Below are 22,437 nucleotides of genomic sequence, written 5' to 3' on the forward strand. Positions count from 1 at the left end.
TCTTTTACAGTAATCCTTCATTAATCCCATTTTTCATTTCCCCAGATTCTACAGCTCACCTATGCACCAGTGGAAACTTATAGTGGCCAACTAGATCACCGACCTGTGTGATTTTGGGACGGGGAAGCAGGCCCCAGAGGAAACCCACATGATCATAGGGAGAATGTACAAACTCCACACAGATAGCAGCGAAGGCCAGGATTAAACCTGGGTCCAAAATACAAATTGTTGGAGGAACACAATGGGTTGAGCAGCATCTGTGGTGGGGGGTGGGGGGGGGGGCGGTGGGTGGAAGGAATTGTCAGTGTTTTAGGTCGAGTCTCTACATGGGGACTGAGAGTGAGGAGAGGAGGGAGCTGGCATAAAGAGACAACCTGGGTCTCTGTGCTGTGAGGCAGTGACTCTACCAGCTGTGCCACCTGCTGCCCTTCATCAGATCCAGTAGTCCTCCATGCTGAAGTAGTCCTTCAGTGTGGATGACTACTGGTTCAGCAGCTTTGGGTGGTGATTAGAAGGCTTCATGCCTTACAGCACTCCTTGCAGACCTGGAGAAGGATCATTCATCTTGGTGTCTCAAAACAATGTTTTGATTTCCCTTGCCAATCACTGCTTTACTGTTTGACCCTGTGGAAGTTGTTGACCTCCCCACTGACTGTCTAGTTGGTCACTTTTCATGCACCTGCATCCCCCACTTGATGCTTTGACCACAATAATTGCTGACATTTTTCTTTACTGAATGAAATGATCATTCCTTCAGAGTAGTATAGCCATTTGGCGCTGATTTTTGTTCCTCCTGTTCTCCCCACCTGACTCTATAAAGCAAGGCCAAGCTATCAATTATTACAATAAAGTGATTTTTATTGGTGAATAAAAATGTATTTGTCGATATCTGTGAATTATAAATTCTGGAGCAAAAAACAAACCACTGGAGGAACTCAGCAGGTCAAACAGCATCTGTGGTGGCAAAGGGATAGTTGACGTTTCAGGTATAAGTTCTGTCCTCTCTGTTGGAGTTCTCTAGCTGCCTGGATCCATATCTTTACCTCCCATTATGTCTTGTCTTGGAATGGGGAAGGGAGATCCTTCGACTCCCCTCTTCATCAGCAGTGCCTTCAGCTTCAGGTGGAAATAAGTCTTTCATTGTTGTAAAGTTACAGAGAGTACAGCAGACTACAATCATTCACAAAGCTTTCAATGGACTTTTCAATATTATTTGGCATTGCCAAATTCATCCAGGCACCTAAAGTCAGAATTTGAGAAGTTTTCTGCATCCATTTCCTGTGAATAAAAGAGCCTCATTCTATCTGTATAGCGAAAATCAATCCTTGAGCAAAGCTGAGTAAAGATGGCAGCAGAAGTTTTAAATGAACCTCTGTCAAGTTTCAATGGCAGAAAGTTAATGGACTCCCTGAGATTGAATCTATCCCAGAGATAAGTGTGCTGGATTAGGGTGATAGTACAGGTTGAAACTCTAGTCCGGCTACACTTGGGATCTGCTTGGAGCAGAACCACAGAAAATACTGGACCACAGAAATTGCCCCCTGATCATCCTCTTCTAAGCAGAACTGCTCCTTTTAAGTATAGACACTCCCCAGGTTACATAAGGATTCCAAGAACTGTCCATAACCTGAAGTTTAGGTCAGAAAAGCTGTTAGCTGAGATTGTTGTCAACTGAGATTGCAAAAGTTGCATGGGTAGGTTAATTAGCTACAGATTTGTACAGATCTTAGTTAATTTTAGATCTTAGTTAGAATTAGTTAATTAGTACAGATCTGTACGACAAATTCCAAACATGTCGCACCATGGGATTTGCCGGATCACAGGATGCTAGACTGGAGAGTTTCAATCTGTAGTAACTTGAGATGAGTTTGAGGCAGAAATGAGGGAAAACTGCTTGGGGATTAACTCACACCATCCCGATCCTTTCTTTTTGTTGGCAGATCATACATCTGAAAATCTTAATGCTGAATGGTGGTTTTACATCTCACAATAATTTGTGTCTAGATATGTGCCAGTAAATGGTGATACTCTATACAAAGCCATTTTACTTAAATTCTTGGGTAGATCATAATTTAGAGGAGATTCCGTGCTTCCAATTTTACATCTACTTACTATTGAACACCAAATGCTAAAAATATCTAAATACTAAATAAAAATACAGCAGAAACTGGAAATTTGAAAGACAAAAATGCTTCACATGCTCAGCAATTAGGCAGCATTGGTGGAGAGGTCAATGACCTATCATCATAAGAGTTAAAAGGTTTTGATGAAAGGTCATTGAGCTGAAATGATAACTGTTTTCTCCATAACTTCACTTCTCTTATTTTCCCATGTTTAAAAATCTTACATAATTGATTCAAATTTGTTAATTTTAAACTCCTTTGGCTCTTAGATTTAAAGGCATTGTTGGTATCTTTTCATGTGATATGTATTCTGATAAATTGGATCTTTAATTGTTCGATGTTGTTTTCTTCTCCCTGTTAAAATGAAAAAGAAATTTGTTTGCACCTCTTGTGTAAACCTAAATGCCATCTAACTAACAAATGTAATTGTCACAACTAATTAATGAGATCTGCAGTTGGAAAGGCTATGCAACACATTGATAGGACCTTTAGTACTGGAGATGCCATTGGGCACCACCAGAAAAGTGTGTTCGATAATGCTACCAGAGACAAACAAGCAGTTGTCTCTGTGCCACATGATGAGTATTCTAGTCAGGGAAGCCCAGAACTTGGTTGACAGCGCACTCATTTTACAAAAGTACAATAGATGTCAGCATCCAAGTTGGCATGCACAGATTTCACATTGGAGTTCCTGTGCCTATCATATTACTAAGGTCCAAGAAAGAGACTTCAAGAACCATTCTTAAAGCAGTGTTTAGGCCCTTTGATTTCTAAATATAGTGATTAATACCCATTAGAGACCCCCTCTCAAGATTAGGCTGCCCCATGCATAGCCAGAATCGGGTGGGCCACATCCACTGAAGTAAGCTCTACCTGTGACCTGAAAAAAGTCCTTAAAGGGACCACTGGAAGTCACATCCAAGAAGTTAAATCTGTTGAAAAATATTTACCTGAATGTCGACCAGAGAGATTTATCATCTGGGTGTTATCAGTGATCCTTGCTGGAAAATTAAAGACCAGGTATCAGTCATAGAGAAGATCGACTTGGTCACAGTGCCAGATATGATTAGTATAACTTGACAACACTTTCTCAATCAAGTTCACGCATGTCGATGTGGATTAATTTTTGGACTGGAGACTTCTACTTATTGTTTTATTAGAATACAATTCATAAGATGGGACTTTGGGGAACTCCTGCTGCAGTGCAGAGCTCAGACAGAATGATTACTACTGGATTTTCAATAACTTCCTGAGACTCTGATCGTATTCTGTCCTGCAGCTGAAATTTGTATTTTGTGACCTTTGCTATTAAATTAAAGTTAGTAACATCAGTGCAGCATTCCAAAGTGATTTTTTTAGCAACCGTGGGAGAAAATCACCTGCATGGTTATGGCCTTAAAGCAGAAATGCAGATACAGTAAGTCTATCTATAAAGATGTTGCATCTATCATTAAGACCCTGTGCCCTTGAATGCCTTAGCTTTTCTTTGGACTGATTCAGTACTGGAACATTATTCCAGAATTCAGTAATTATGGACTGTGAAAATGAAAAACAAGCTCTACCACCTTTCGTTATTGTCAGTGGTCCCTGCTGGAAAATTAAAATCCAGGTATCAGTCACAGATAAGATCAGCTTGGCTGCAGTGCCAAGTATGGTCAGAATAACCTGCCAACACTCTTTCATTTCGACTCACCCATAAAGAATTGTTCTCTCTGTAAAGTGGCAGTGGACTATGAAATGTGACTGATGAAGAATAAAATGTTTATCAATGTAACTATACAGACCTTATGTGCCACAAACTGCATGTTACACAATGCATATTCAATGCATAGTACGTATCACACATCGCATGCTTTACACTAAATATACCATAATCCACCTATCATATGTGATAGAGTGTACATGCTAACAGCACATTGTTATAATCCATATACACTGCACACACTTACACATGCCAACTGATTGTCATCATACAAATAACACACGAAATGCTACATTGACCACACAGTTCACATGATACCTAATGTGCAGCTCTCTCCCTCCTTCTCCCTCTTTTCTTTCTCCCTCATTCTCCCTCCCTCTCATTCTCAAAATACCCAAGATCACTGATTCTACACCTCAATTCCACTATTCTTGCTTAGAAAGGTAACAAGTTTTCATCAGTATATTTGCCTGCCAAAAACTCTTGGGTGGAATTTCTTCTCAGGATTTTGTTGGAAAGGAATAAGATGATTTTTGTTCAATACTGTCCCTCATCCCCATTTCTTTAATGGTTTAAATATCTTGCTGTGCATGAGTGGCCAGCAGATATGTCATCACACAATTGGTTTAAGACTGTTGAGGGAGGAAACTAAATGCCTCATGGGCCTTTTGTGTAGAGATTTAATTAATGAACAAGTAAAATATTTCCACACTATCTTTACCCTGGCTCTCATCATTGGGATCTGAGGTGCTTTAGCAGTATGTAAAAAGAGGCTTATTTTTGCTTATTGAAAACAGATGGGGTATTATACTGAATCTACACATTTAAAATGACTTAATTTCATGGTTCTTGGCATGTTGCTTGATCTTCAGTATTCCTGTTTTGCTTTTGACATGCTTTCACCTGTGAACATGTTTCTGGCCCAAAATGTAATCTCTATTTTATCTAACATTTTAATAAATAAAGGCCAGAACAGCTATTTTGTTCTTTTGTGTAAGTCGGTTCTGTTCCAAATATCTTTTTAGTTGCAATAATTGTCAAGTCATAACTGTTCGCTGATTAAATATAATTCATGAATGCTGCCATTTTTGTTGCATTTAGCAGCTGTTTGTTTGTTGTCCCCATAATTTACTGAGGAACACACGTTGTTTTAAGTGGTTGCCTAACTATGCACCTGAAAATGACTGCTTGAAGGCAGGAGGCCTCTGATCCTGCTAGATTAGTTCATTTTGATTACACGTTGTAATTGCAATGTTGTTAAAAATATCACAGCTTGATTCCATTTAACAACGTGATGAATGTGTTCATCACTATGTTTGAAAACTCAGGGGTAAAAATTCACATTTGGTTGCTCACACCAAATGGTGTTATATCCTGCTATATTCACCTCCTGAATATTAGCTCCTTTGAAGTCAATGGTCTGCAATGGGTCAATATTGATTGCCGCTAATGCCACAGAAGATATTCAAACCTTTTTATGTTTTAATAATTTAAGGATTTATTTTAGCACTTACCTGGTGCTGCTCTTTTTTTCTTGATCATGCATATCATCAGCATAACCATCCCAAGAGCAATGGCTGATACACATGTGATTAAAGCTGATGTAAAAAAAAGAAAATCATAGATAAAACTTCTGCAGGCTAGTTATGGTGTTAACAAACTGATATCCCTTGATGAGATGCATAATGTTTATTATCATGCCTTGATGAGCAACCAGCAATTTTTATGGGTGTAATTTATTATGAGCAGGGCTATTTCTAAATACTCATGTAAAAACAATAGTAAAATAGGAGTACCCTGGACTAGTAACTGCAGTGCATTTTGTAGATGGTGCACACTGCCTGTGGAGTGGGGGGGGGGGGGGGGGGGCGAGTGAATTTTTTTGAGGTTAATTGGTGCCAATCAAGCAGGGTGCTTTGTCCTGGATGGTGTTGAGCTTCTTGAGAGGTATTAGAACTGCACATATCCAGGCAAATGTGAAGTATTCTATCACATTCCTGACTTGTGCTTTATAGCTGCTTGAAAGGCTTTGAGGTGTCAGGAGGTGAGTTACTCACTACAAGACGCCCAGGCTCTGACCTGCTCTTGTAGTCACAGTACTTATGTGGCTGGCCCAGTTAAGCTTCTGATCAATGGTAACCCCAGATTTGGCATTGGGAATCCCTTTGAATGTCAAGGGCTGTAGGCTAGACTCTCTCTTGCTGGAGATGGTCATTTACTTGCAGTTCTTTTGTATTAATATAACTTGCCAATTATCAACCTACACCCGATTGTCATCTAATTCTCGCTGCATCCTTCACTTGTTGAGAAGCTGCAAATGAAATCCCCATTTCTGATCTTGTAGAAGATAGAAAATAGAATAGTACAGCACAGGAACAGGCCCTTCAGCCCACCATGTCTCTGCTGACCATGATGCCAATTTGAATTTATCCCATCTGCCTGCACATGGTCTATTATCCCTCCGCTCCCTGTCTGTTCACATGTCTGCCTAAATGCCTCTTAAACATCACTGTTGTATCTACTTCCACCAATATTCCTGGCAGTGCATTCCAGGCACCTATCATTTTTTGTGTGTAAAAAAACTTCTTTAAAGATAAAATAAATCTTCTTTAAACTTGTATTTAAACTTGTATATCACAAACTGGATCACCACTGATCACAGACCTCCAGTCAGAATAAAACCCCATCACCACTACCTTTTGTCTTCTATGGCCAAGTCAATTTTGAATCCAATCTATCAAGTCTCCATGGATTCCATGTGCCTTAATCTTTGGATCAGCTTATCACCTGGGACCTTGTCAAATATTTCACTAAAGTCCATGTAGACAACATCCACTGCCCTACTCTTATCAATCACCTTTGTCATCTCCTGAAAAAGGTCAATCAGGTTTGTAAGATATGACCTGCCCTGCACAAAGCCATGCTGACTATCCCTAATACGCCCATGTTTTACAGATGCAAATAAATCCTGTCCTTAAAAATCTTCTCCAATAGCTTCCTACCACTGATATGAGGCTCACCAGCCAATATAATATGCTTGATTATCCCTATTGCCCTTCTTAAACAAAAGAACAACATTGGCTATTCTCTAGTCCTCTGGGACCTTGCCTGTGTCTAAAGAGGATACAAAAATCTCTGCCAAGGCCCCAGCAATCTCCTCTCTTTCCTCCCTCAATAACCTGGGATAGGGCCTGGGGACTTAACTACCTTAATGTTCTTCAAGACAACCGACACCTCCTTCCTCCTCCTTGAAATCAACAAGCCTTAGCATAAAAACATACTCACTTTCCACCATGTCCTTCTCCTTGGTGAATATTTATGCACAGTACTCATTTAGTACCTGGCCCACTTCCTCTGGCTGCAAGCATAACTACCCTCCTTTGTCCTTGACTGAAGGTAGGAAGGTCCATTGATGAAGCAGATGAAGATGGTTAGGCCAAGGGCACTGCCCTGAGGCTGTGATGATTTATGTCCAACACCTCAACCATCTTTCTCTGTGCAAGGTATGACTCCAGCTACTGGAATATTTTCCCTTTGATGCTCATTAGTTTCAGTTTTACCAGGACAATACTTAGTAATATGCTGCCTTCATATCAATGTGCAGGCTCTCTCATCTCACCTCTACAATTTAGCTCTCATGTTTGCGATGAAGTCTGGAGTCAATAGCCCAGGTCAAACCCAAACTGGGAATTGCTGAGTAGGTTATTTGTGAATAAATATCTCTTAGTAGGACTCTCACTTGATTTTGCTAATGGCTAAGAATAGAGTGTTTTGGTGATAACAAGATAGATTGGTTTTGTCCTGTTTTTTGTGAACAGGACATATCTGAGCAACTTTTCATATTTCCAGGTTGATGCCAATGTTTATGCTAGAATAGCTAGTTCTGGAAGGCAGGTCTTCAGTACTACAGCTGGGATTTTGTCTGGTTCCAAAGCCTTTGCTGTATCCAGTGTTCTCAGCCATTTCTTGATATCCTGTAGAGTGAATCAATTGATTTCTACCTTGTTCCTGACAAGTGCATTATCAATAAAATCAAAATGAGGGGGCACAATCCTGTACATTGGTCAACATGCTAGATTTTTCATCTGGTTCGGATTTAGTCCTTTCATGTTTGTTATACTGAAATTATTCTGACAAGGAAGCTCATTTTAGAATTAACAGTTAGGCCTAAATAGAATATAAATTAAAAATGGGTGTGCTTTTGTCTGATATAAACATGTATTCTTGTAAATTTGACTTACTGAAAAGTAATTGTAGAGAAATCAACCTGGTATCGTCCTTGGTATCAATGTCTGTTCAAAAGGTATAAAATGTAAAAATACAGTTATGCATGAAGTTATTAAGTATCTTATAAAGCACATGCTTCAAGGTGTGTCTGAAAATGATGGGAAAGGAAACTGAAAATATGGAAAAGAGGAAAAGTATGTGAAAAAATAATACTGAATTATGAGATAACAAATGTAAAACTATTATCTTGGAAGTGGAATTTGCACAGCTTGAGAGAGAAAATAAAATCTTGCATTTATACTCTGCTTTTTCATAACCTCAGGATATTCCAAACCACTTTATAGCCAGTGAAGTAGTTCTGAAGTATAGTCATTGTTGTAATATAGGAAAATAGCTGCCAAGTTTGACACGTTAAGCTCACACACAATAACATGACAATTGGCCAGATAACCTATTTCTGGGCAATGATGTTAGAGAAATAAATATTGGTCAGGATATTGGGAAAAGCTCTAAATAATTTGAAATGATAATTCACAGTCTTTTACATCTGTTTGAGAGGTGGGTTTGGTGTTGGGTTTAATACGCCAATTTTCACAATGTAGTACTTCCTTAGGACTGCACTGAAGTATCGTCCTATATTTCGTGTTTGCCTTTCTGGAGTGAACTTGAGTCTGCAATCAGTTGACTCAAAGATAAAATGTTACTAGTGAACCATGGAAATATATCGGCAATGCTCATTTAGTTGCAGTTAATCATGTACATCTACAAATTCATCATCAGAAGCTCACAATAACATATGAACAAATCTTTGCAAATGTATCTGTGGTCACTACGATGAGGAAATACATCAGACCACTACAGTGACTGTAATGCTTTCGATGAACAGTACTAAAATCCATTATGTGGATAAAATTAATATTGTAATTCAATTCTCCTTCCTAAATTGCTGTGTTAGGAAACTACTTAGGTGGTGGACAAAGGGATCCTGGCAGCTGCTTGCAAGCTATGACCTGTCATGCAGGATATTACAGCTGATCAAGATATTTTTTGAGTGGAGCTCCTTCCTATTAATGCATGCCAATGGGTTTCAAGTTGGAACCACTTGGGTGGTTTCTCTAGCTCAGCATTCCAGGGAAGTGAGCAAGCCTTTAAACATGAATGACTCTGTCCATGTGTTCTTTGTGGTACTTGTCACAGCTCATGGAGTCTAAGGCCACAGGGAATGATAATTTGTCACCTGGTGAATGTAAACTCTTACTGAATGTTATTGAGTAAATCCACCAGTGACTGGCTGGAGAGATGTATTATGAATTCAGGGCAGCAGTCATGTCAGCTGATAATGGTAATTGTCCATGCGAAATTCATAGGAAACCTTCTTCCTAAATATAATACAGATAGACAATGACTTGCTTCACATAGCATACAGCACCAAAACAGAGCTCCATATAACCTGTCATAGTGTGAATTGTGAGTTTGATTGGTTGAAAAAAAGTTAAGTAGCACTACACTGAACGTAAAGATAAATAGAAAACCACTGCAGAAATCCACTGCCAATAAATGCTTCACCATTACTTATCTCATAACACATTTACATTGGTGAGACCCTAAAGAAGAGGGTTGATTTTTCCAAATGGCTGCAGACTGCTTTATAGCCTCTTAAATTTATATCTTATTATCTGTAGAAAATCTGTTGTCTGTGTCATAAGAATACATAATGCAGAGCAAACCATTTCAATTTTCACAAGCAAAAGGCTTAAATTGTAAAATGAAATTACAAACATACCGATAGAAATGGTGTGGTTCTGCATTTCATTAAATGCTGGGTGGTTTATGATGCAGACTTGCTCTTCCTTAGTGAAATTGATAGCTGTAATGAACTGGCTTTCCACAGTCACAGTACCATCATCATTATTAATCAAAATGTATGTGGAATTTCCAACAGTATTCTCTTTCCAGGCAATAGTTGCTGCTGGTTTACCCTTCGAAGCAATGCATTGAAACTTCTTGTGGCCATTTGGTAGAATACTGACGTTCAACATGATAACTGGCGGGACTGTAAAGAGAAGATTATTTAGAATGATGACGTATGCCTGGTAAATGTACATTTGTTTCTGAACAACATTGAGTTTCTGTTTGTTTCCTTAATTTGGATTATAGGATAAAAACTAAGTTCATGGTAAATTCCAAGTTATCTTGGACTTCACGAAGAAGTCCTTCCAAAATGGAGTAAGGATTTGAAATGAAAGCCAGAAAATGTCTGGGAAGTGAAGTTAATTAGAACCATGATATTTCCCAACAGTAATGAGAAAAATCAGGCTTATGTAGGTAAACAATTCACTGATTCCTAATGTTTGGAAGACCCTGACCTGGCAACTAATTTATAAGGGTGAAATCAAGGGTAGTGTAGTGGTTAGCGTAATGCTATTACAGCGCCAGCGACCCGGGTTCAATTCCGGCCACTGTCTGTAAGGAGTTTGTAAGTTTTTCTCATGTCTGTGTGGGTTTCCTCCGGGTGCTCCAGTTTCCTCCCACATTCCAAAGACGTACGGGTTAGGAAGTTGTGGGCATGCTTTGTTGGTGCCAGAAGCATGGCGACACTTGTGGGCTGCCTCCAGAACACTCTGTGCAAAAGGTGCATTTCACTGTGTGTTTTGATGTACATGTGACTAATAAAGAAATCTTATCTTACCTAAAACATTGACCTTATTTTGTCTTATGTTAAACTCTCATTATCTTAATTATTTTAAAGTAAGTGGGATCATGAAGCAGACTCAATGTTTCTTGGAATCCATGCCTTGCTAAGTTGACATTTCCTAGAAAAGCAACATGCTGGATCCATCAGATCTAGCCTATGTCCTATGAGTCATGCAGTGTGTTAGCTCCAAGGCTGCACTAACATTTTGCAACCACATGGCTCCCAATCTCTTCGAGTTATCATTGTCATGATTATTCCACAAGGTGGAGCAGGCCTCAGCCAGTACAGATTGAGGCCCTGCCCTTGGATTGCCCCAGTGTCCATCTGATAGCCCGTGGTATCAGGGGACTATTTCTAAATGTCTCTGATGACCAGAGATATTTATAAAGGTTGAAAAAAATCAATATAATTAGTAAAGTTAATAATAAAAATAATGTATTCACTAAAAATTATTAACTGATAAAAATGATTTAATGCTTTCATATTGATCAAAAGAAAACCACTTAGGTTCATTAACACTTTTAATGAAGATTCGCAGTCCCATTCATTGATGCATCAATTATAGCTGGTGGAAAGCTGAGTCATATATAAAGTGTATCTGGGCCCTCAGCTCAGGTCATTATTGAAATACCTTTGGACTATATGGACCAGCCAGCTACGTATCAGTGTGGTCTTGCCTATTGATTCCAATTGATGTGGAAATGTGGGACCCTTCTGCCACGTGTCACCCAGACTGAATGGAAAGGCAATTTCCTTGAATGTAAAGCTTGTGACGTGAACTTGGCAGACCTCTTAGAAGTTGATCTTACACTTTCTATTGGTTCACTAAATGTAGTCTCTCTTTGCTAGCTAGCTAGCTAAAATAAAATGCTTTTTTGTTTTCTCTAGTATTATCTGGAAATAACATTTATCTGAATCTTCACAAGAACAAAGTGTATTCTGGACAGAAAGTAAGACAATATAGAAGTAATATTGAGTGAGCATACAAATCACATCCAAACAGAGACATGCATGTCACTTAACTGAGCAAGTTTCTGAAATCAAGGGAAGTGAGCCAATGAGGCAAGGTATTGTCACCATCCAAAGGTGAGCCTAACTGGAAGAGATGATGGAAATGGAAGACACAAGAGCTCTCACCCCATTACCAAGAAATCGCTTGGGACTTAAGGAAACGTCACTATCGGTTAAAAATGTTGATACAATTTCAGCTTTACAAACTTAACGATGTTTTGTGTTTTTTTTTGGCACAAGAAGATACAAGTCAAGATTTTAATATTTGTGTCTAGTTTGTTGATTTTTCAAACTATAAACTTGCTTTGTAGTTTGCACTACTGAAATAATTGAACACAGATGAAAATAGAAAAATACCTAAAGTATTCCAGAAAGACCTTATTTCTTACTTATTCATTTTTCAGGATCCGAGCATCACTGGCAAGACCATCATTTAATGTTCGTCCCTAATTATCCTTAAATTGAGTGGCTTTCTGATTCATTTCAGATGGCATTTAAGTATTAAGTGTGAGGGCACAACACGTCAAACTGGGCAAGGATGGCAGATTTCCTCCCTGAAGGACAATAGTGAACAAGAGGGCTCTTACAACAACCCAATAGTTCTGTGATAATCATTACCAATGACTAGTTTTTGTCTTAAATTCCAGATCATTAACTGAATTGAAATTCCGCAGCTGCCTTGGTGGGATTGAACAGGATGTCTAGATTGTTAGTCTATGCCTCTGAGGTGGTTGTTAATGTCACGCATATTGTGCACTTTTCCTTTAGGACCAGCTATTGTCAGAGATACAGGAAAGCAAAACAGCCCATTCAAGATATACTAAATTCTGATTTCTGTATTAAATGCACTGTTGTTTCTGGAAAGGCTGTATCATTTCTGAAAATGTAAACCAGCCTTGTAACACCAAAGCCTGGGAGTTTCATGTAATTAAATCTTCTGATAGCTGAGCTAGAAATCAATAGTGAGAGAAATCTGACATCCAGTTCATCAGATTCATTTAGCTAAGCTGGTGATGACTCCATCTACATTTAAACTTTTGTAAAATAGCATTCGGAGGTCCAAGTTATGACACTGCCTAGACAGTGCCATTGGCAGGAGTGCTGATGGGTGAGGCTTCAGTCTGCCTTTCAGTATGGATTCTAGGGATTGATATGGAAGACTAAATTTCAAGACCTCACATATGATAAGCAAACTGCTGTAATATTGGTTTGGTTTTGCAATATGCTTTAGTGGTGTGCAACACACTCTTAGAGTTAGAATGCATTGAATATGGTACAGTTTCATCAGCTCTTATACATTGGATACAAACAGATAGAAAATACAACATCCTCAATTGTCCTCATTCTCGAGTCAAGATGATGCCAATCCTTTAACTAACGGTGACTGTTCCATTCAGAACCACCAGCTTTTGCCTACATAACCAAATGGAAAATCATGACTTCTGAGTGAAGGCAGAGGTCCTGAATATTCACTCAGCAAATCATCAATCTCAGAACAACTGTACTCTGCCCTTGAGCTACAAACAGATCCAGCAAAAGGCCATACGGTTTCACAGGTTTCCTAGCACTTAGGTTGTGAAATTTGCCTGCTGACAAGTAAACTCAGCACAAGTCTGGCAGACACATTGATTTCAATTGGAAGGAATGGTGACAGAAAGAAATGTTACGTACCCTATAACTTCAATTTTTAATCAGATGCTTTAAATGTTTTTAATTGTTTCCTAGTTTTTCTTTTATTCTTTGATAATGTGCTTTTTTTGCTGAGTAATTATAAAAATGGTTCATTGTCTTTTTAAGTTCAATAGCTTTAGAAGGTGCTGAATATGAATGTCATAGCCATTCACAAATATTCAAACTCCTTGACAGCTTTGACAGCCAGTCAGCCTGGAATAGGAGCTGAACCAGATCCCAAAACACTTATGGGAGCAGGGCTTGCTATCTAGCATCAGAAAGGTCCTTTTATGCATTGAATTTCACTGATCAGTCAGCAGTCAGGTTTTGTGCACAAGATTGTGCTGGGAGGGTTCAGGGGTAGGGTTCACCCAGTTAAGTGTGAGCTCACTGTTCAGTAAAATATCCAGACCAACTTTCTAAAGAGTAAAACCTATATCAAGTATTGGGCAGAAGAAAGGTGTAGTACAGCCTAAATGAATTGTAGAACAGTTTTAAATTAGAATTGAATTTTATTTACAGCGTGGTAACAGGCCCTTCCGGCCCAACGAGTCCACGCTGCCCATTGTAAACCCAATTAACCAACCTGTACGTCTTTGGAATGTGAGAGGAAACTGGGGCACCCAGAGGAAACCCAACCAGACACGGGAGAATGTACAAACTCCTTACAGACAGCGACGGGAATCGAACCCCGATTCCCTGTACTGAAGTTCCTGCTTCCACATTAAGTTATACCTGTGTTCTATTTTGCTTAAAAGTAGCTTGTATTTTGATGTCCTCCCTCTAAGTTTCTGATCCATTGTTCAGTTGCTGGGAAATAACTTTCTTTGGTAAAGTTATAGTTATGTTAGATATGTCAGTAATAATTGATTCAAGAGAAATTTCTAAAATATAATTCCTTACTAAATTTTAACATCCTTTGAAGTGTACACTCTTCCACAGTTTGATTTAGAAGGTTACATAGCTCTTGGTTTCTTAGTAATCAATGTGAGTTATCTGTAAAATGGAGTCATTCTTATCTGCAAATTACATACCTGTTAAATTTAGATATGAAATGACATTTATTTTCCCCTGACAATTCTCATAAATGCCAGAAGACTGCAATCCATTTTAGGTGTTAATTTGGATTCTAATGAAGCAATATTGAAGTCAGCAGCATAGCTTTTTCTAGATACAACTGCTTTGGAATTAGTAACTGCCTAATAGTTGCTAAATTTTTCAAAGTGGTTGGGAGCTAAACTTGATAGGCTTTGAAAAAGGGCACCAAGATCATGGTGAATGATTAACCTGAGCCTATTGATTCCAATGCTGGCACCATGTCAGCTCAGTAATGCCTGCTTATTATAATGAATTCAGCATACAAGCCAGTGCTAACTGCACTGATCCTTGGTTGGAAGGTGCTGGGAAACATTGGCATTCTGAAGGACCTGGGTGTTCATGTACACAAATCACAGAAAATTAATACGTGGGCACAATTCATTCCGTGGATTGCAGGTGGAAGTTATATGCCAAGTCAGAGTAAGCATTGGGCTCAAGGTCATCTTTCATTGCTGCCTCTGTAGTGTGCATTGGCGGTAGTCCCACTGTATCTTCAGGATTACCAATAGCATGAGGGACATGTGACCTGCCAGTGGAACCTGAACGAGGGCTCTTTGCAGGAGATCCTATCTGCCAAGAGACTTTTGAAAGCTGCATTTCCCAACTCCAACTATTAGAGAAGTTGTGTATCTGGGAGCTAGCTTTCCAAAGTTAGTGGTGGCAGAGATTAGATGGCTTCAGAAGTCACTGCACTGGATTGATTTGTGACTCAACTCACACAGCTTCTGAAGCTCCCTGATCTCTGCCACCACTGACTCGGGAAGGCCTCCAAATACACAGCTTCTCAAACTGTTGGAGGTAGGGGACTGGCTTTTAGGGGACTGGCTTTTGGAGGACTCTTCATTAATAGGTTCTCCTGACAAGTGCCCTTCTTCTTCTCCTTACTCAGGCTCCCCTGCCAAGTCACATGCCCAAGTGGACCTGAGTCCATGGGATATCACCTCCATCCTTGGTTCCTCACCAGTCCAGACTTGTTGAGAAATTGCAGCAATGGGGTCACTTGGATCTCTTTGGGAGCTGCCATTGGGGTTCTCAAGACATGATTGATCTCTCTGGACTCGTTAGGCAGTACTCTGCTGAGGTTTGTTGTTCTGCAAAATCTGGTCATTGTGAGGACAAAACAAGAGTAGAAAGAGCACCATGGAGGAGGAGGACAAATTAGAGCCAAGGCTGAAGGAGTGAATGGGTGGTAGAAGTTTAGAATTCTCCTCTGAGTCAATTGTTAATTTTAAACCAAAGGTTAATAGATTTTAGTTAATAGAAGCTACTAAGGAACATGAAGAAAGGGCTGTTATATGCAGTTAAATCACATATCAGATATGATATCATTTAATACTAGCCCAAGAGACTAAATGGCCTAATGTTCCTAATTATACCGTGTGACATTAAAACCAAACACATTCACTACTCTCTAAAGAACTGTCTACAACTGAGGTGCCAACATCACAATTCTTTAAAAAGATTTGGGCCAGAACATTTTCTGATCAGATTTTGGCACACTTGCACTTTGTCTCTGCATTTTTATGCATGTTGCCAGTATTTTCTTTTTAGTGCATATATTTCCCATATGTTGTTCTCACATTATTAAGCATGGAGAAAATTTTCATTTGTACTGCCAGGTTGTTAAACTTTCAGTGGAAAAAATGTCATTAAAATTTGACAGGCAGTGTTGCACAGTGGTAACATAACATTTGCTTGTCTTTTTATTGAAATTAAAGAGCGGGCAATCTGCCATGTTCTATATGGAGAAAGTGATTGGCTACACAAAATTTTCTTTTCTGCATTGCTCAACCCCAACTGCCTCCCAGTGAAACTTTACATCCAAGCAGAAATCTGAGTACTTACCATATCTTCTTCTTAGCACAAAAATGTTAGTTAGTAGTTTAAGGATAACAGAAAATACGTTAATATAGATGCTAAAATGAAAATGTAAGAACAAAACAGACCAAAAGGATTCAGCAAAAAAACAAAATAAAGTGACAAAACAGGAAGGAGGAGATTTGAATTTTATGTTAGGAAATATACAATGAATAAAATTGTTTGAGAGCCACAAGGCCACAATATTGCTCTGTCAAACTTCTGCAGCAGTTTTGGAACTCAGATATTTGATTTTTAATCAATCACAAACATTTAACTTTGAGGGAGGTATGAGTCCACTGACAAGATCTGAAAAATGTTTGACCTGGCCTAGATAAATAGCAAATAGCAACCATCTTTCACAAGAGACAGCCTAATGACCTCCTCTTGGTATTCAACAGCATTACCATCATCGGGTCCCCCAATATAATGGGGGTCAACATTGCCCAGAAACTTAACAAAAAGGCAATGGCTACTAGAGCAGGCCATGGCTGGGTTCCCATTACAAGTGGCTAAAGTTCCAGTTCTCTTAGTTTCTCCAACATCCATATCAATCATCATCAATTCAACAGTGTAATACAATACTCCCCTCTAGTTTGAAGGAGTGAAAATCCAGCAAAACTCTGATGTTTGACGCTAAACAGGATGAAACAGCCATGTGAATTTACACCACATCCTGCACCTTAAGCACCTGCTCCTGCACTATAAACCAAGAAGCCCGAGGACAGCAACTGCATAATAACACCACTACCTCCAGATTTCCCTCCAGATCATCCACCTTCTTTACTGAGATGTATATCATCAGTTTCTCATCTTCATTAGGTTACAATCTTAAAACATCCAACCTAATGACACTGGGAGTACTTTCAATGGAAAGAATGCATCGGTTAAGGAAACAACTCACCACCACCCATTCAAGGTCAATGGGAATGAACAATAAACGTAAATGCTGCCAGTGACTACATAACCTATATAAATCAAAGAAAAGGTGTGAATTGCCCTGGGAATGGGTGAAGTAGGGGTGGGGGTAGGAGTTTGGAATATAATAAACATTTTGGATTCTTTTAGCATCTGTAATGTGAAGGAAAGTTCCAAGGAGCTTTAAAGCATTATCATAAAGTTTAGTCAAAGCAAGAGTGAAATCTGGATACATCTGCTTACAAAAATATTAATGAAGGACAAAGATGGGGGAAAAAGGAATGGGGATGGTTTCAATCAATGATTCCATCTTGGCACTGAATGGTTTACAGGAAGGTGAAAACACTGGATTGAAGTTACTGAATGGATTGAAATCAAAGAAATCAAGTAGACAAAGAGATATTAAGATAAATCAGTGAAAATGTGTAGCTAAAGGGTCTTAATAAGGTATGATAGTGATTCTTGAAAGTTAGGCCAGCTTTGTACATGAGGGTGGATGCTTATTTCAGTCTTACTTTGTGTGCAGAATGGTCTGCACAGATTTGGGTACCAGACCCAAAGCTCAACAAAAACTGGGTCTCACAAAATGGAGATGAGGAGACCAGGCCACATAAACCATAGAGAAACATTGCTCAGCTGAATATAAGCTGTGAATGGAGTACAATCTGATAACATGTGGTTATGTTGCTAGAGATACTTTTTGGATGAGCTGAAAATCTAAAATTTAAAAGCAACAACAATAATAACAATAAGGTTTAAAAAGAGACACACGGCAATACTAAGGCTGATATTATAGATTGAAATCAGATAGAATGGACAGGAAGCAAAACAGCTTTGAAAGACTTGAAAAGAAACGTAAAGACATTTTTAAACACAAAAGTAAAGAATAAACAAAGAAAAGTAGGAAAATCAGGGATGACAACTGAGCTGTCAACAGAGACAACAGAGCTGACAACTTGTTCTTTTGAAGCAAGATGTAATTGTGCAAATGTAGAATGCAGGGATGGTAATGAAGGAATAAGAGGAGAATGTGAAATAAGTAACAATGATAGCTTTCAATAAAGAGCTAACACTGAACCTGAAGCATTGGGCCCTAGAGGCATATATCTCAGAATATTGAAGGAAATCAGAGTTGAAATAACAGAAGTGATTTCCACCCTACAGGAAGGACATGACAGCAATAGAGAGAGTGCAGAATTCACCAGGCTATTGCCTGGAACAGAGGGCTGTAGTTCTCCTGCTTATGAGATTGGATAGGCAGGGTTTATTCTCACGGGAATGTAGGAGGCCGAGGGATGACCTTATAGAGGATTATAAAATGATGAGAAGCATAAATAGGATAGATAGTCAGGGGTGGGCTGGAAGAGTCTGTTTCTGTGCTGTATGTCTGTAAGAAGTCCTAACTGCAGACTTTCACATTGCCTTAGATAGAGAAGTTGTGACTGAACACGAGAGCTACAACTTCGCTCTTTGTGTCGTCATATTGTAGTCCAGCTAATGCTGAGCCTGAAGTCAGGCACGTAACACATATTGCAACTGTGGGTCCAAAGTCAATCCCTTCTTCTCTTGCAATCATTCCTAAATATGTCTATTTTATTTTCTTGCTGTAGAACTTTGCATTGGGCAGTAGGGAGATGCTAAAAACAATGTTACTGTTCCTACCTCCACCACCACCTCTGACAGCTCCTTCCATATACCCACCAACCTCTGTGTGGATAAACCTGCCCCTCAGATCCCCTTTAAATCTTCTCCCTCTCACCTTAAACCTATGCCATCTTGTTTTAGACAGCCCTCCCATGGGAAACAGACACTGGCTATCTACCCTATATTTGCTCTCATAATTTTACATATCTCTATCATATCACCTCTCATCCTCCATTGACCCAGGCAGAACAGACCCAGCCTATCCAAAATCTCCTTATGACTCAAGCCCTCCAATTCAGGTAACATGCTGTGAATCTTTTCTGTACCCTATCTCACTTCGCTCATTCTTCCTATAATGTGATGACCAGAACTACACACAATACTCCAAGTGTGGCCAAACCAATATTTTGTGCCAGTGTAACAAGAAAACCCAACTCTTATACTCAATACCTCAGCCAATGAATGCAAGCACACCATATGCCTTCCTCATCATCCTGTCTACCTCTGTTTAACTTTCAAGTAACTATGTAATTGTACCCCATGGTCTCTCTACTCAATAACACTCCCTGGGACCCTGCCCAGGTTTAACTTCCCAAAATTCCCTTGCCCACTTTCCCAGTTGATGTATATCTCATTGTAACTTTAGACAAACCTCTTCACTGTCCACTACCACCAATTTTGGTGTCATCTGCAAACTTAGTAATCATGTCACCTACTTTCTCGTTGAAATCATTAATATATATGACAAATAACAAAAGGCCCAGCACCGATCCCTGGGCACACCACTGGTCACAGGCCTTCAGTCTTTAAAAACAACCTTTCACTATCATCCTCTGCTTCTTACCACCAAGCCAATTTTGTATCCAATTTGTTAGTTCACCCTGGATCCTATGTGTGCTAACCTTCTGGACTAGCCTATCATGCAGGACCGTGTCAAAGGCCTTGCTAATATCCATGTAGGTGTCTACCTCCCTGCTCTTGTCAATCCTCTAAATCATCTCTTCAAATAAACTCAACCAGATTTGTGAGACATGATTTCCCATGCACAAAGCTATGCCGACTATCCCTAATCAATCCTTGCCTTTCCAAATGTAAATAAATGCTGTCCCCAGAATCCTTCCAATAACTTTCCTGCCACTGATGTAAGGTTCACAGGCCCATAGTTCTCCAGATTATCCCTGCAGCCTCTTCCAAATAAGGGTACCACATCTGGTCTCGATCCGAAATGTCGACTGTCCATTTCCCTCCATAGGTGCTGCCTGACCTGCTGAGTTCCTCCATCTTTTTGTGTGTTGCTTTAGATCCCAGCACTTGCAGTCTCTTATGTCTCCATTCTCCCACAGCTTTACAGTTTGCATATGCAGGAAGGGTGTCTCCTCTTTTGAGGAGCTGGAAAACCAGGGATATATTCTCAGGACACAGGGTAAGTTATTTAAGACTGAGATGAGTAGAAATTTCTTCGTTCAGGGTATGATGACCCTATGGAATCTCTAACACAAAAGGTTGTGGAGGCCAAGTTGCTGAAAATATTTAAGAAGGGTAGATAGATTTTTAGACACAAATACATAAAGGGATATGAAAAGAGAGTGGGAATTTGTTATTGAGATAAAAGATCAGCCATGATTGTGTTGAATAGTATAACAAGATCGAAGGCAGAATGGCTTACTCCTGATCCTTTTTTCCTATGTTTTTATCGGTTTGCGAAAGAACTGAACACTTGAAGGGCAGCAACAAACAATCTGCTGGAGGAACTCAACGGTCAAGCAGCATTTGTGGGAGGAAAGGAAATGTCGATGTTTCAGCTTGAAACCCTGCATCAAAACAGACTCAACAGCGAGGTACCTATTCTTCAAATCTTTCTGCTCAGTAAAATCCATAGATGAACACTAATGAATACTTACTACTTTAATAATAATCACACACCACAGACACAAAACAGCTTAAGCTAGTATCAGAAAAGCACAAGGTATCAATAATTTATTTTGCTCAAAATGAACAAAATTTGCAGAAATGATTATTGTCAATGAAAGGGGAAATAGCAGCAATGTGCTTAGCTAACAAAGGCCCACCTGAATGGATCAAGCCTCTTTAGCAGTTCCATTTTTCCACAGACATGCAACACATTTGTATTTTTACTTCATCATCTTATTACGAAGAGGAGCACGGACACAATATACCTTATTACATCAGGTACTAGCCATTATATTAATAAAATTGTTGAATACTTTTAGCACTGCAGACCAAAAACTGTGGCTTGGAATATTCGTCAGATATGCAGTGCTTATAAAAACATCGGTTTTACAATTATTGTGCTAAATAACCTCAGTGATATCCTTCAATATATGAGTAATATACTTCCTGTGCAAATGTACTTACAATTTTTATTTAACTTGATGCAAAACACACTCGCAAGAGTTGTATGGGGAATTTGTGCTGGTAATCTTACCTATTATGAACAAGGAAATATGGTCTCGAAAAACTCCCCCAGCAGCTGAAATTTCACATGTGTAATTTCCTTCATCGGTAAGGTTTACTGGCTGTATCTGGAGACCTGTTCCATCAGAAGATGAAAGTGATAGTCTGTCATCTTTGAGGAAGTTATGCAGTCTGTGAATGGCACTGTAGGCTATGATGTCTTTGGATACTGTTCCTATTGATCGACTCCATTTGACCATTGTAATTTCTTCAGACAGCTGATTAGTAGAGCAGTTTAAAGTGATCTTATCTCCCAAGACAGTGGTTATACGTGCAGCATGAACTCTATTTTCTGTAAAAAAATAATGCAAAAGTTTTGCATGTAAAGTATGTAATACTTGCAAGTAACAAATTAAGTTGCAACAGAGACAAGTGAACTTTAGTTATTGACAACAGCAAACATAATGTTCCTGTTAAAACTGGGCTTTATTATACCAATAATTTTTATTTATTATTATTATTATTATAATTCAAAATATGATTGTTTTATCTTCAATAATGTATTCAACAAATTTAATATAACAGAAGATTATTTAGATGCTATTTATAAAAGCAACTTATTTTTCAAATTGTTACTGATACAGAAGATGATAAATTATTTCATATCAAAAAATGTGAATTGTGGACAGTTTGTCCCAAAAAAGGCTGTAGTAAACAGAGAATAGCAGGTGCAGAGTCACATCGATACATGTAAGTGAAGAGAGATAATTTCAAACTAATCTATCTCCTAAACTCCTTTCTAAACTTTTGCAATATAAAAAAAATCACTTAGTATATCAACCCAGTATTCACTTCATTGTCAATAATCTTTTGAAGGCAGTAGCATCCATTATTTTACTCATAATCTTCTAAATTATGGGAACTCATGGATTTAGCAAATGTTTATAATCATAACTGCTTCCTTCAAAGTTTAATTAGAATCACTTTTCTTCTGAGAGTTACGCCTATTATTTTACGTAACAAAGAAACTGAGATGTCTCAACCTAATTGATATTTGTTAAACCAGTCACAACATT

The 22,437-nt window shown here is 38.8% G+C and overlaps 1 protein-coding gene across 1 annotated transcript in view; it reads right to left on the reverse strand.

Annotated features, from left to right (window-relative positions):
• Window positions 1-916: 916 nt before the first annotated feature.
• The window catches only part of LOC127569786 (cell surface glycoprotein CD200 receptor 5-like), a 31,780-nt gene continuing 10,259 nt past the window's right edge, over window positions 917-22,437 (reverse strand). Inside the window, exons 2-7 of the mRNA XM_052014679.1 lie at window positions 21,393-21,713; window positions 9,836-10,105; window positions 8,067-8,117; window positions 5,340-5,423; window positions 3,074-3,124; window positions 917-2,477 (exon numbers count right to left, since the gene is read on the reverse strand). Coding sequence (XP_051870639.1) covers window positions 2,395-2,477; window positions 3,074-3,124; window positions 5,340-5,423; window positions 8,067-8,117; window positions 9,836-10,105; window positions 21,393-21,713 — 860 coding nt within the window. The 3' untranslated portion in view covers window positions 917-2,394. The remainder of the gene's footprint in view (window positions 2,478-3,073; window positions 3,125-5,339; window positions 5,424-8,066; window positions 8,118-9,835; window positions 10,106-21,392; window positions 21,714-22,437) is intronic.

The sequence above is a fragment of the Pristis pectinata genome, chromosome 4 (assembly GCF_009764475.1).
Source record: "Pristis pectinata isolate sPriPec2 chromosome 4, sPriPec2.1.pri, whole genome shotgun sequence".
Classification (NCBI taxonomy): Eukaryota; Metazoa; Chordata; class Chondrichthyes; order Rhinopristiformes; family Pristidae; genus Pristis; species Pristis pectinata.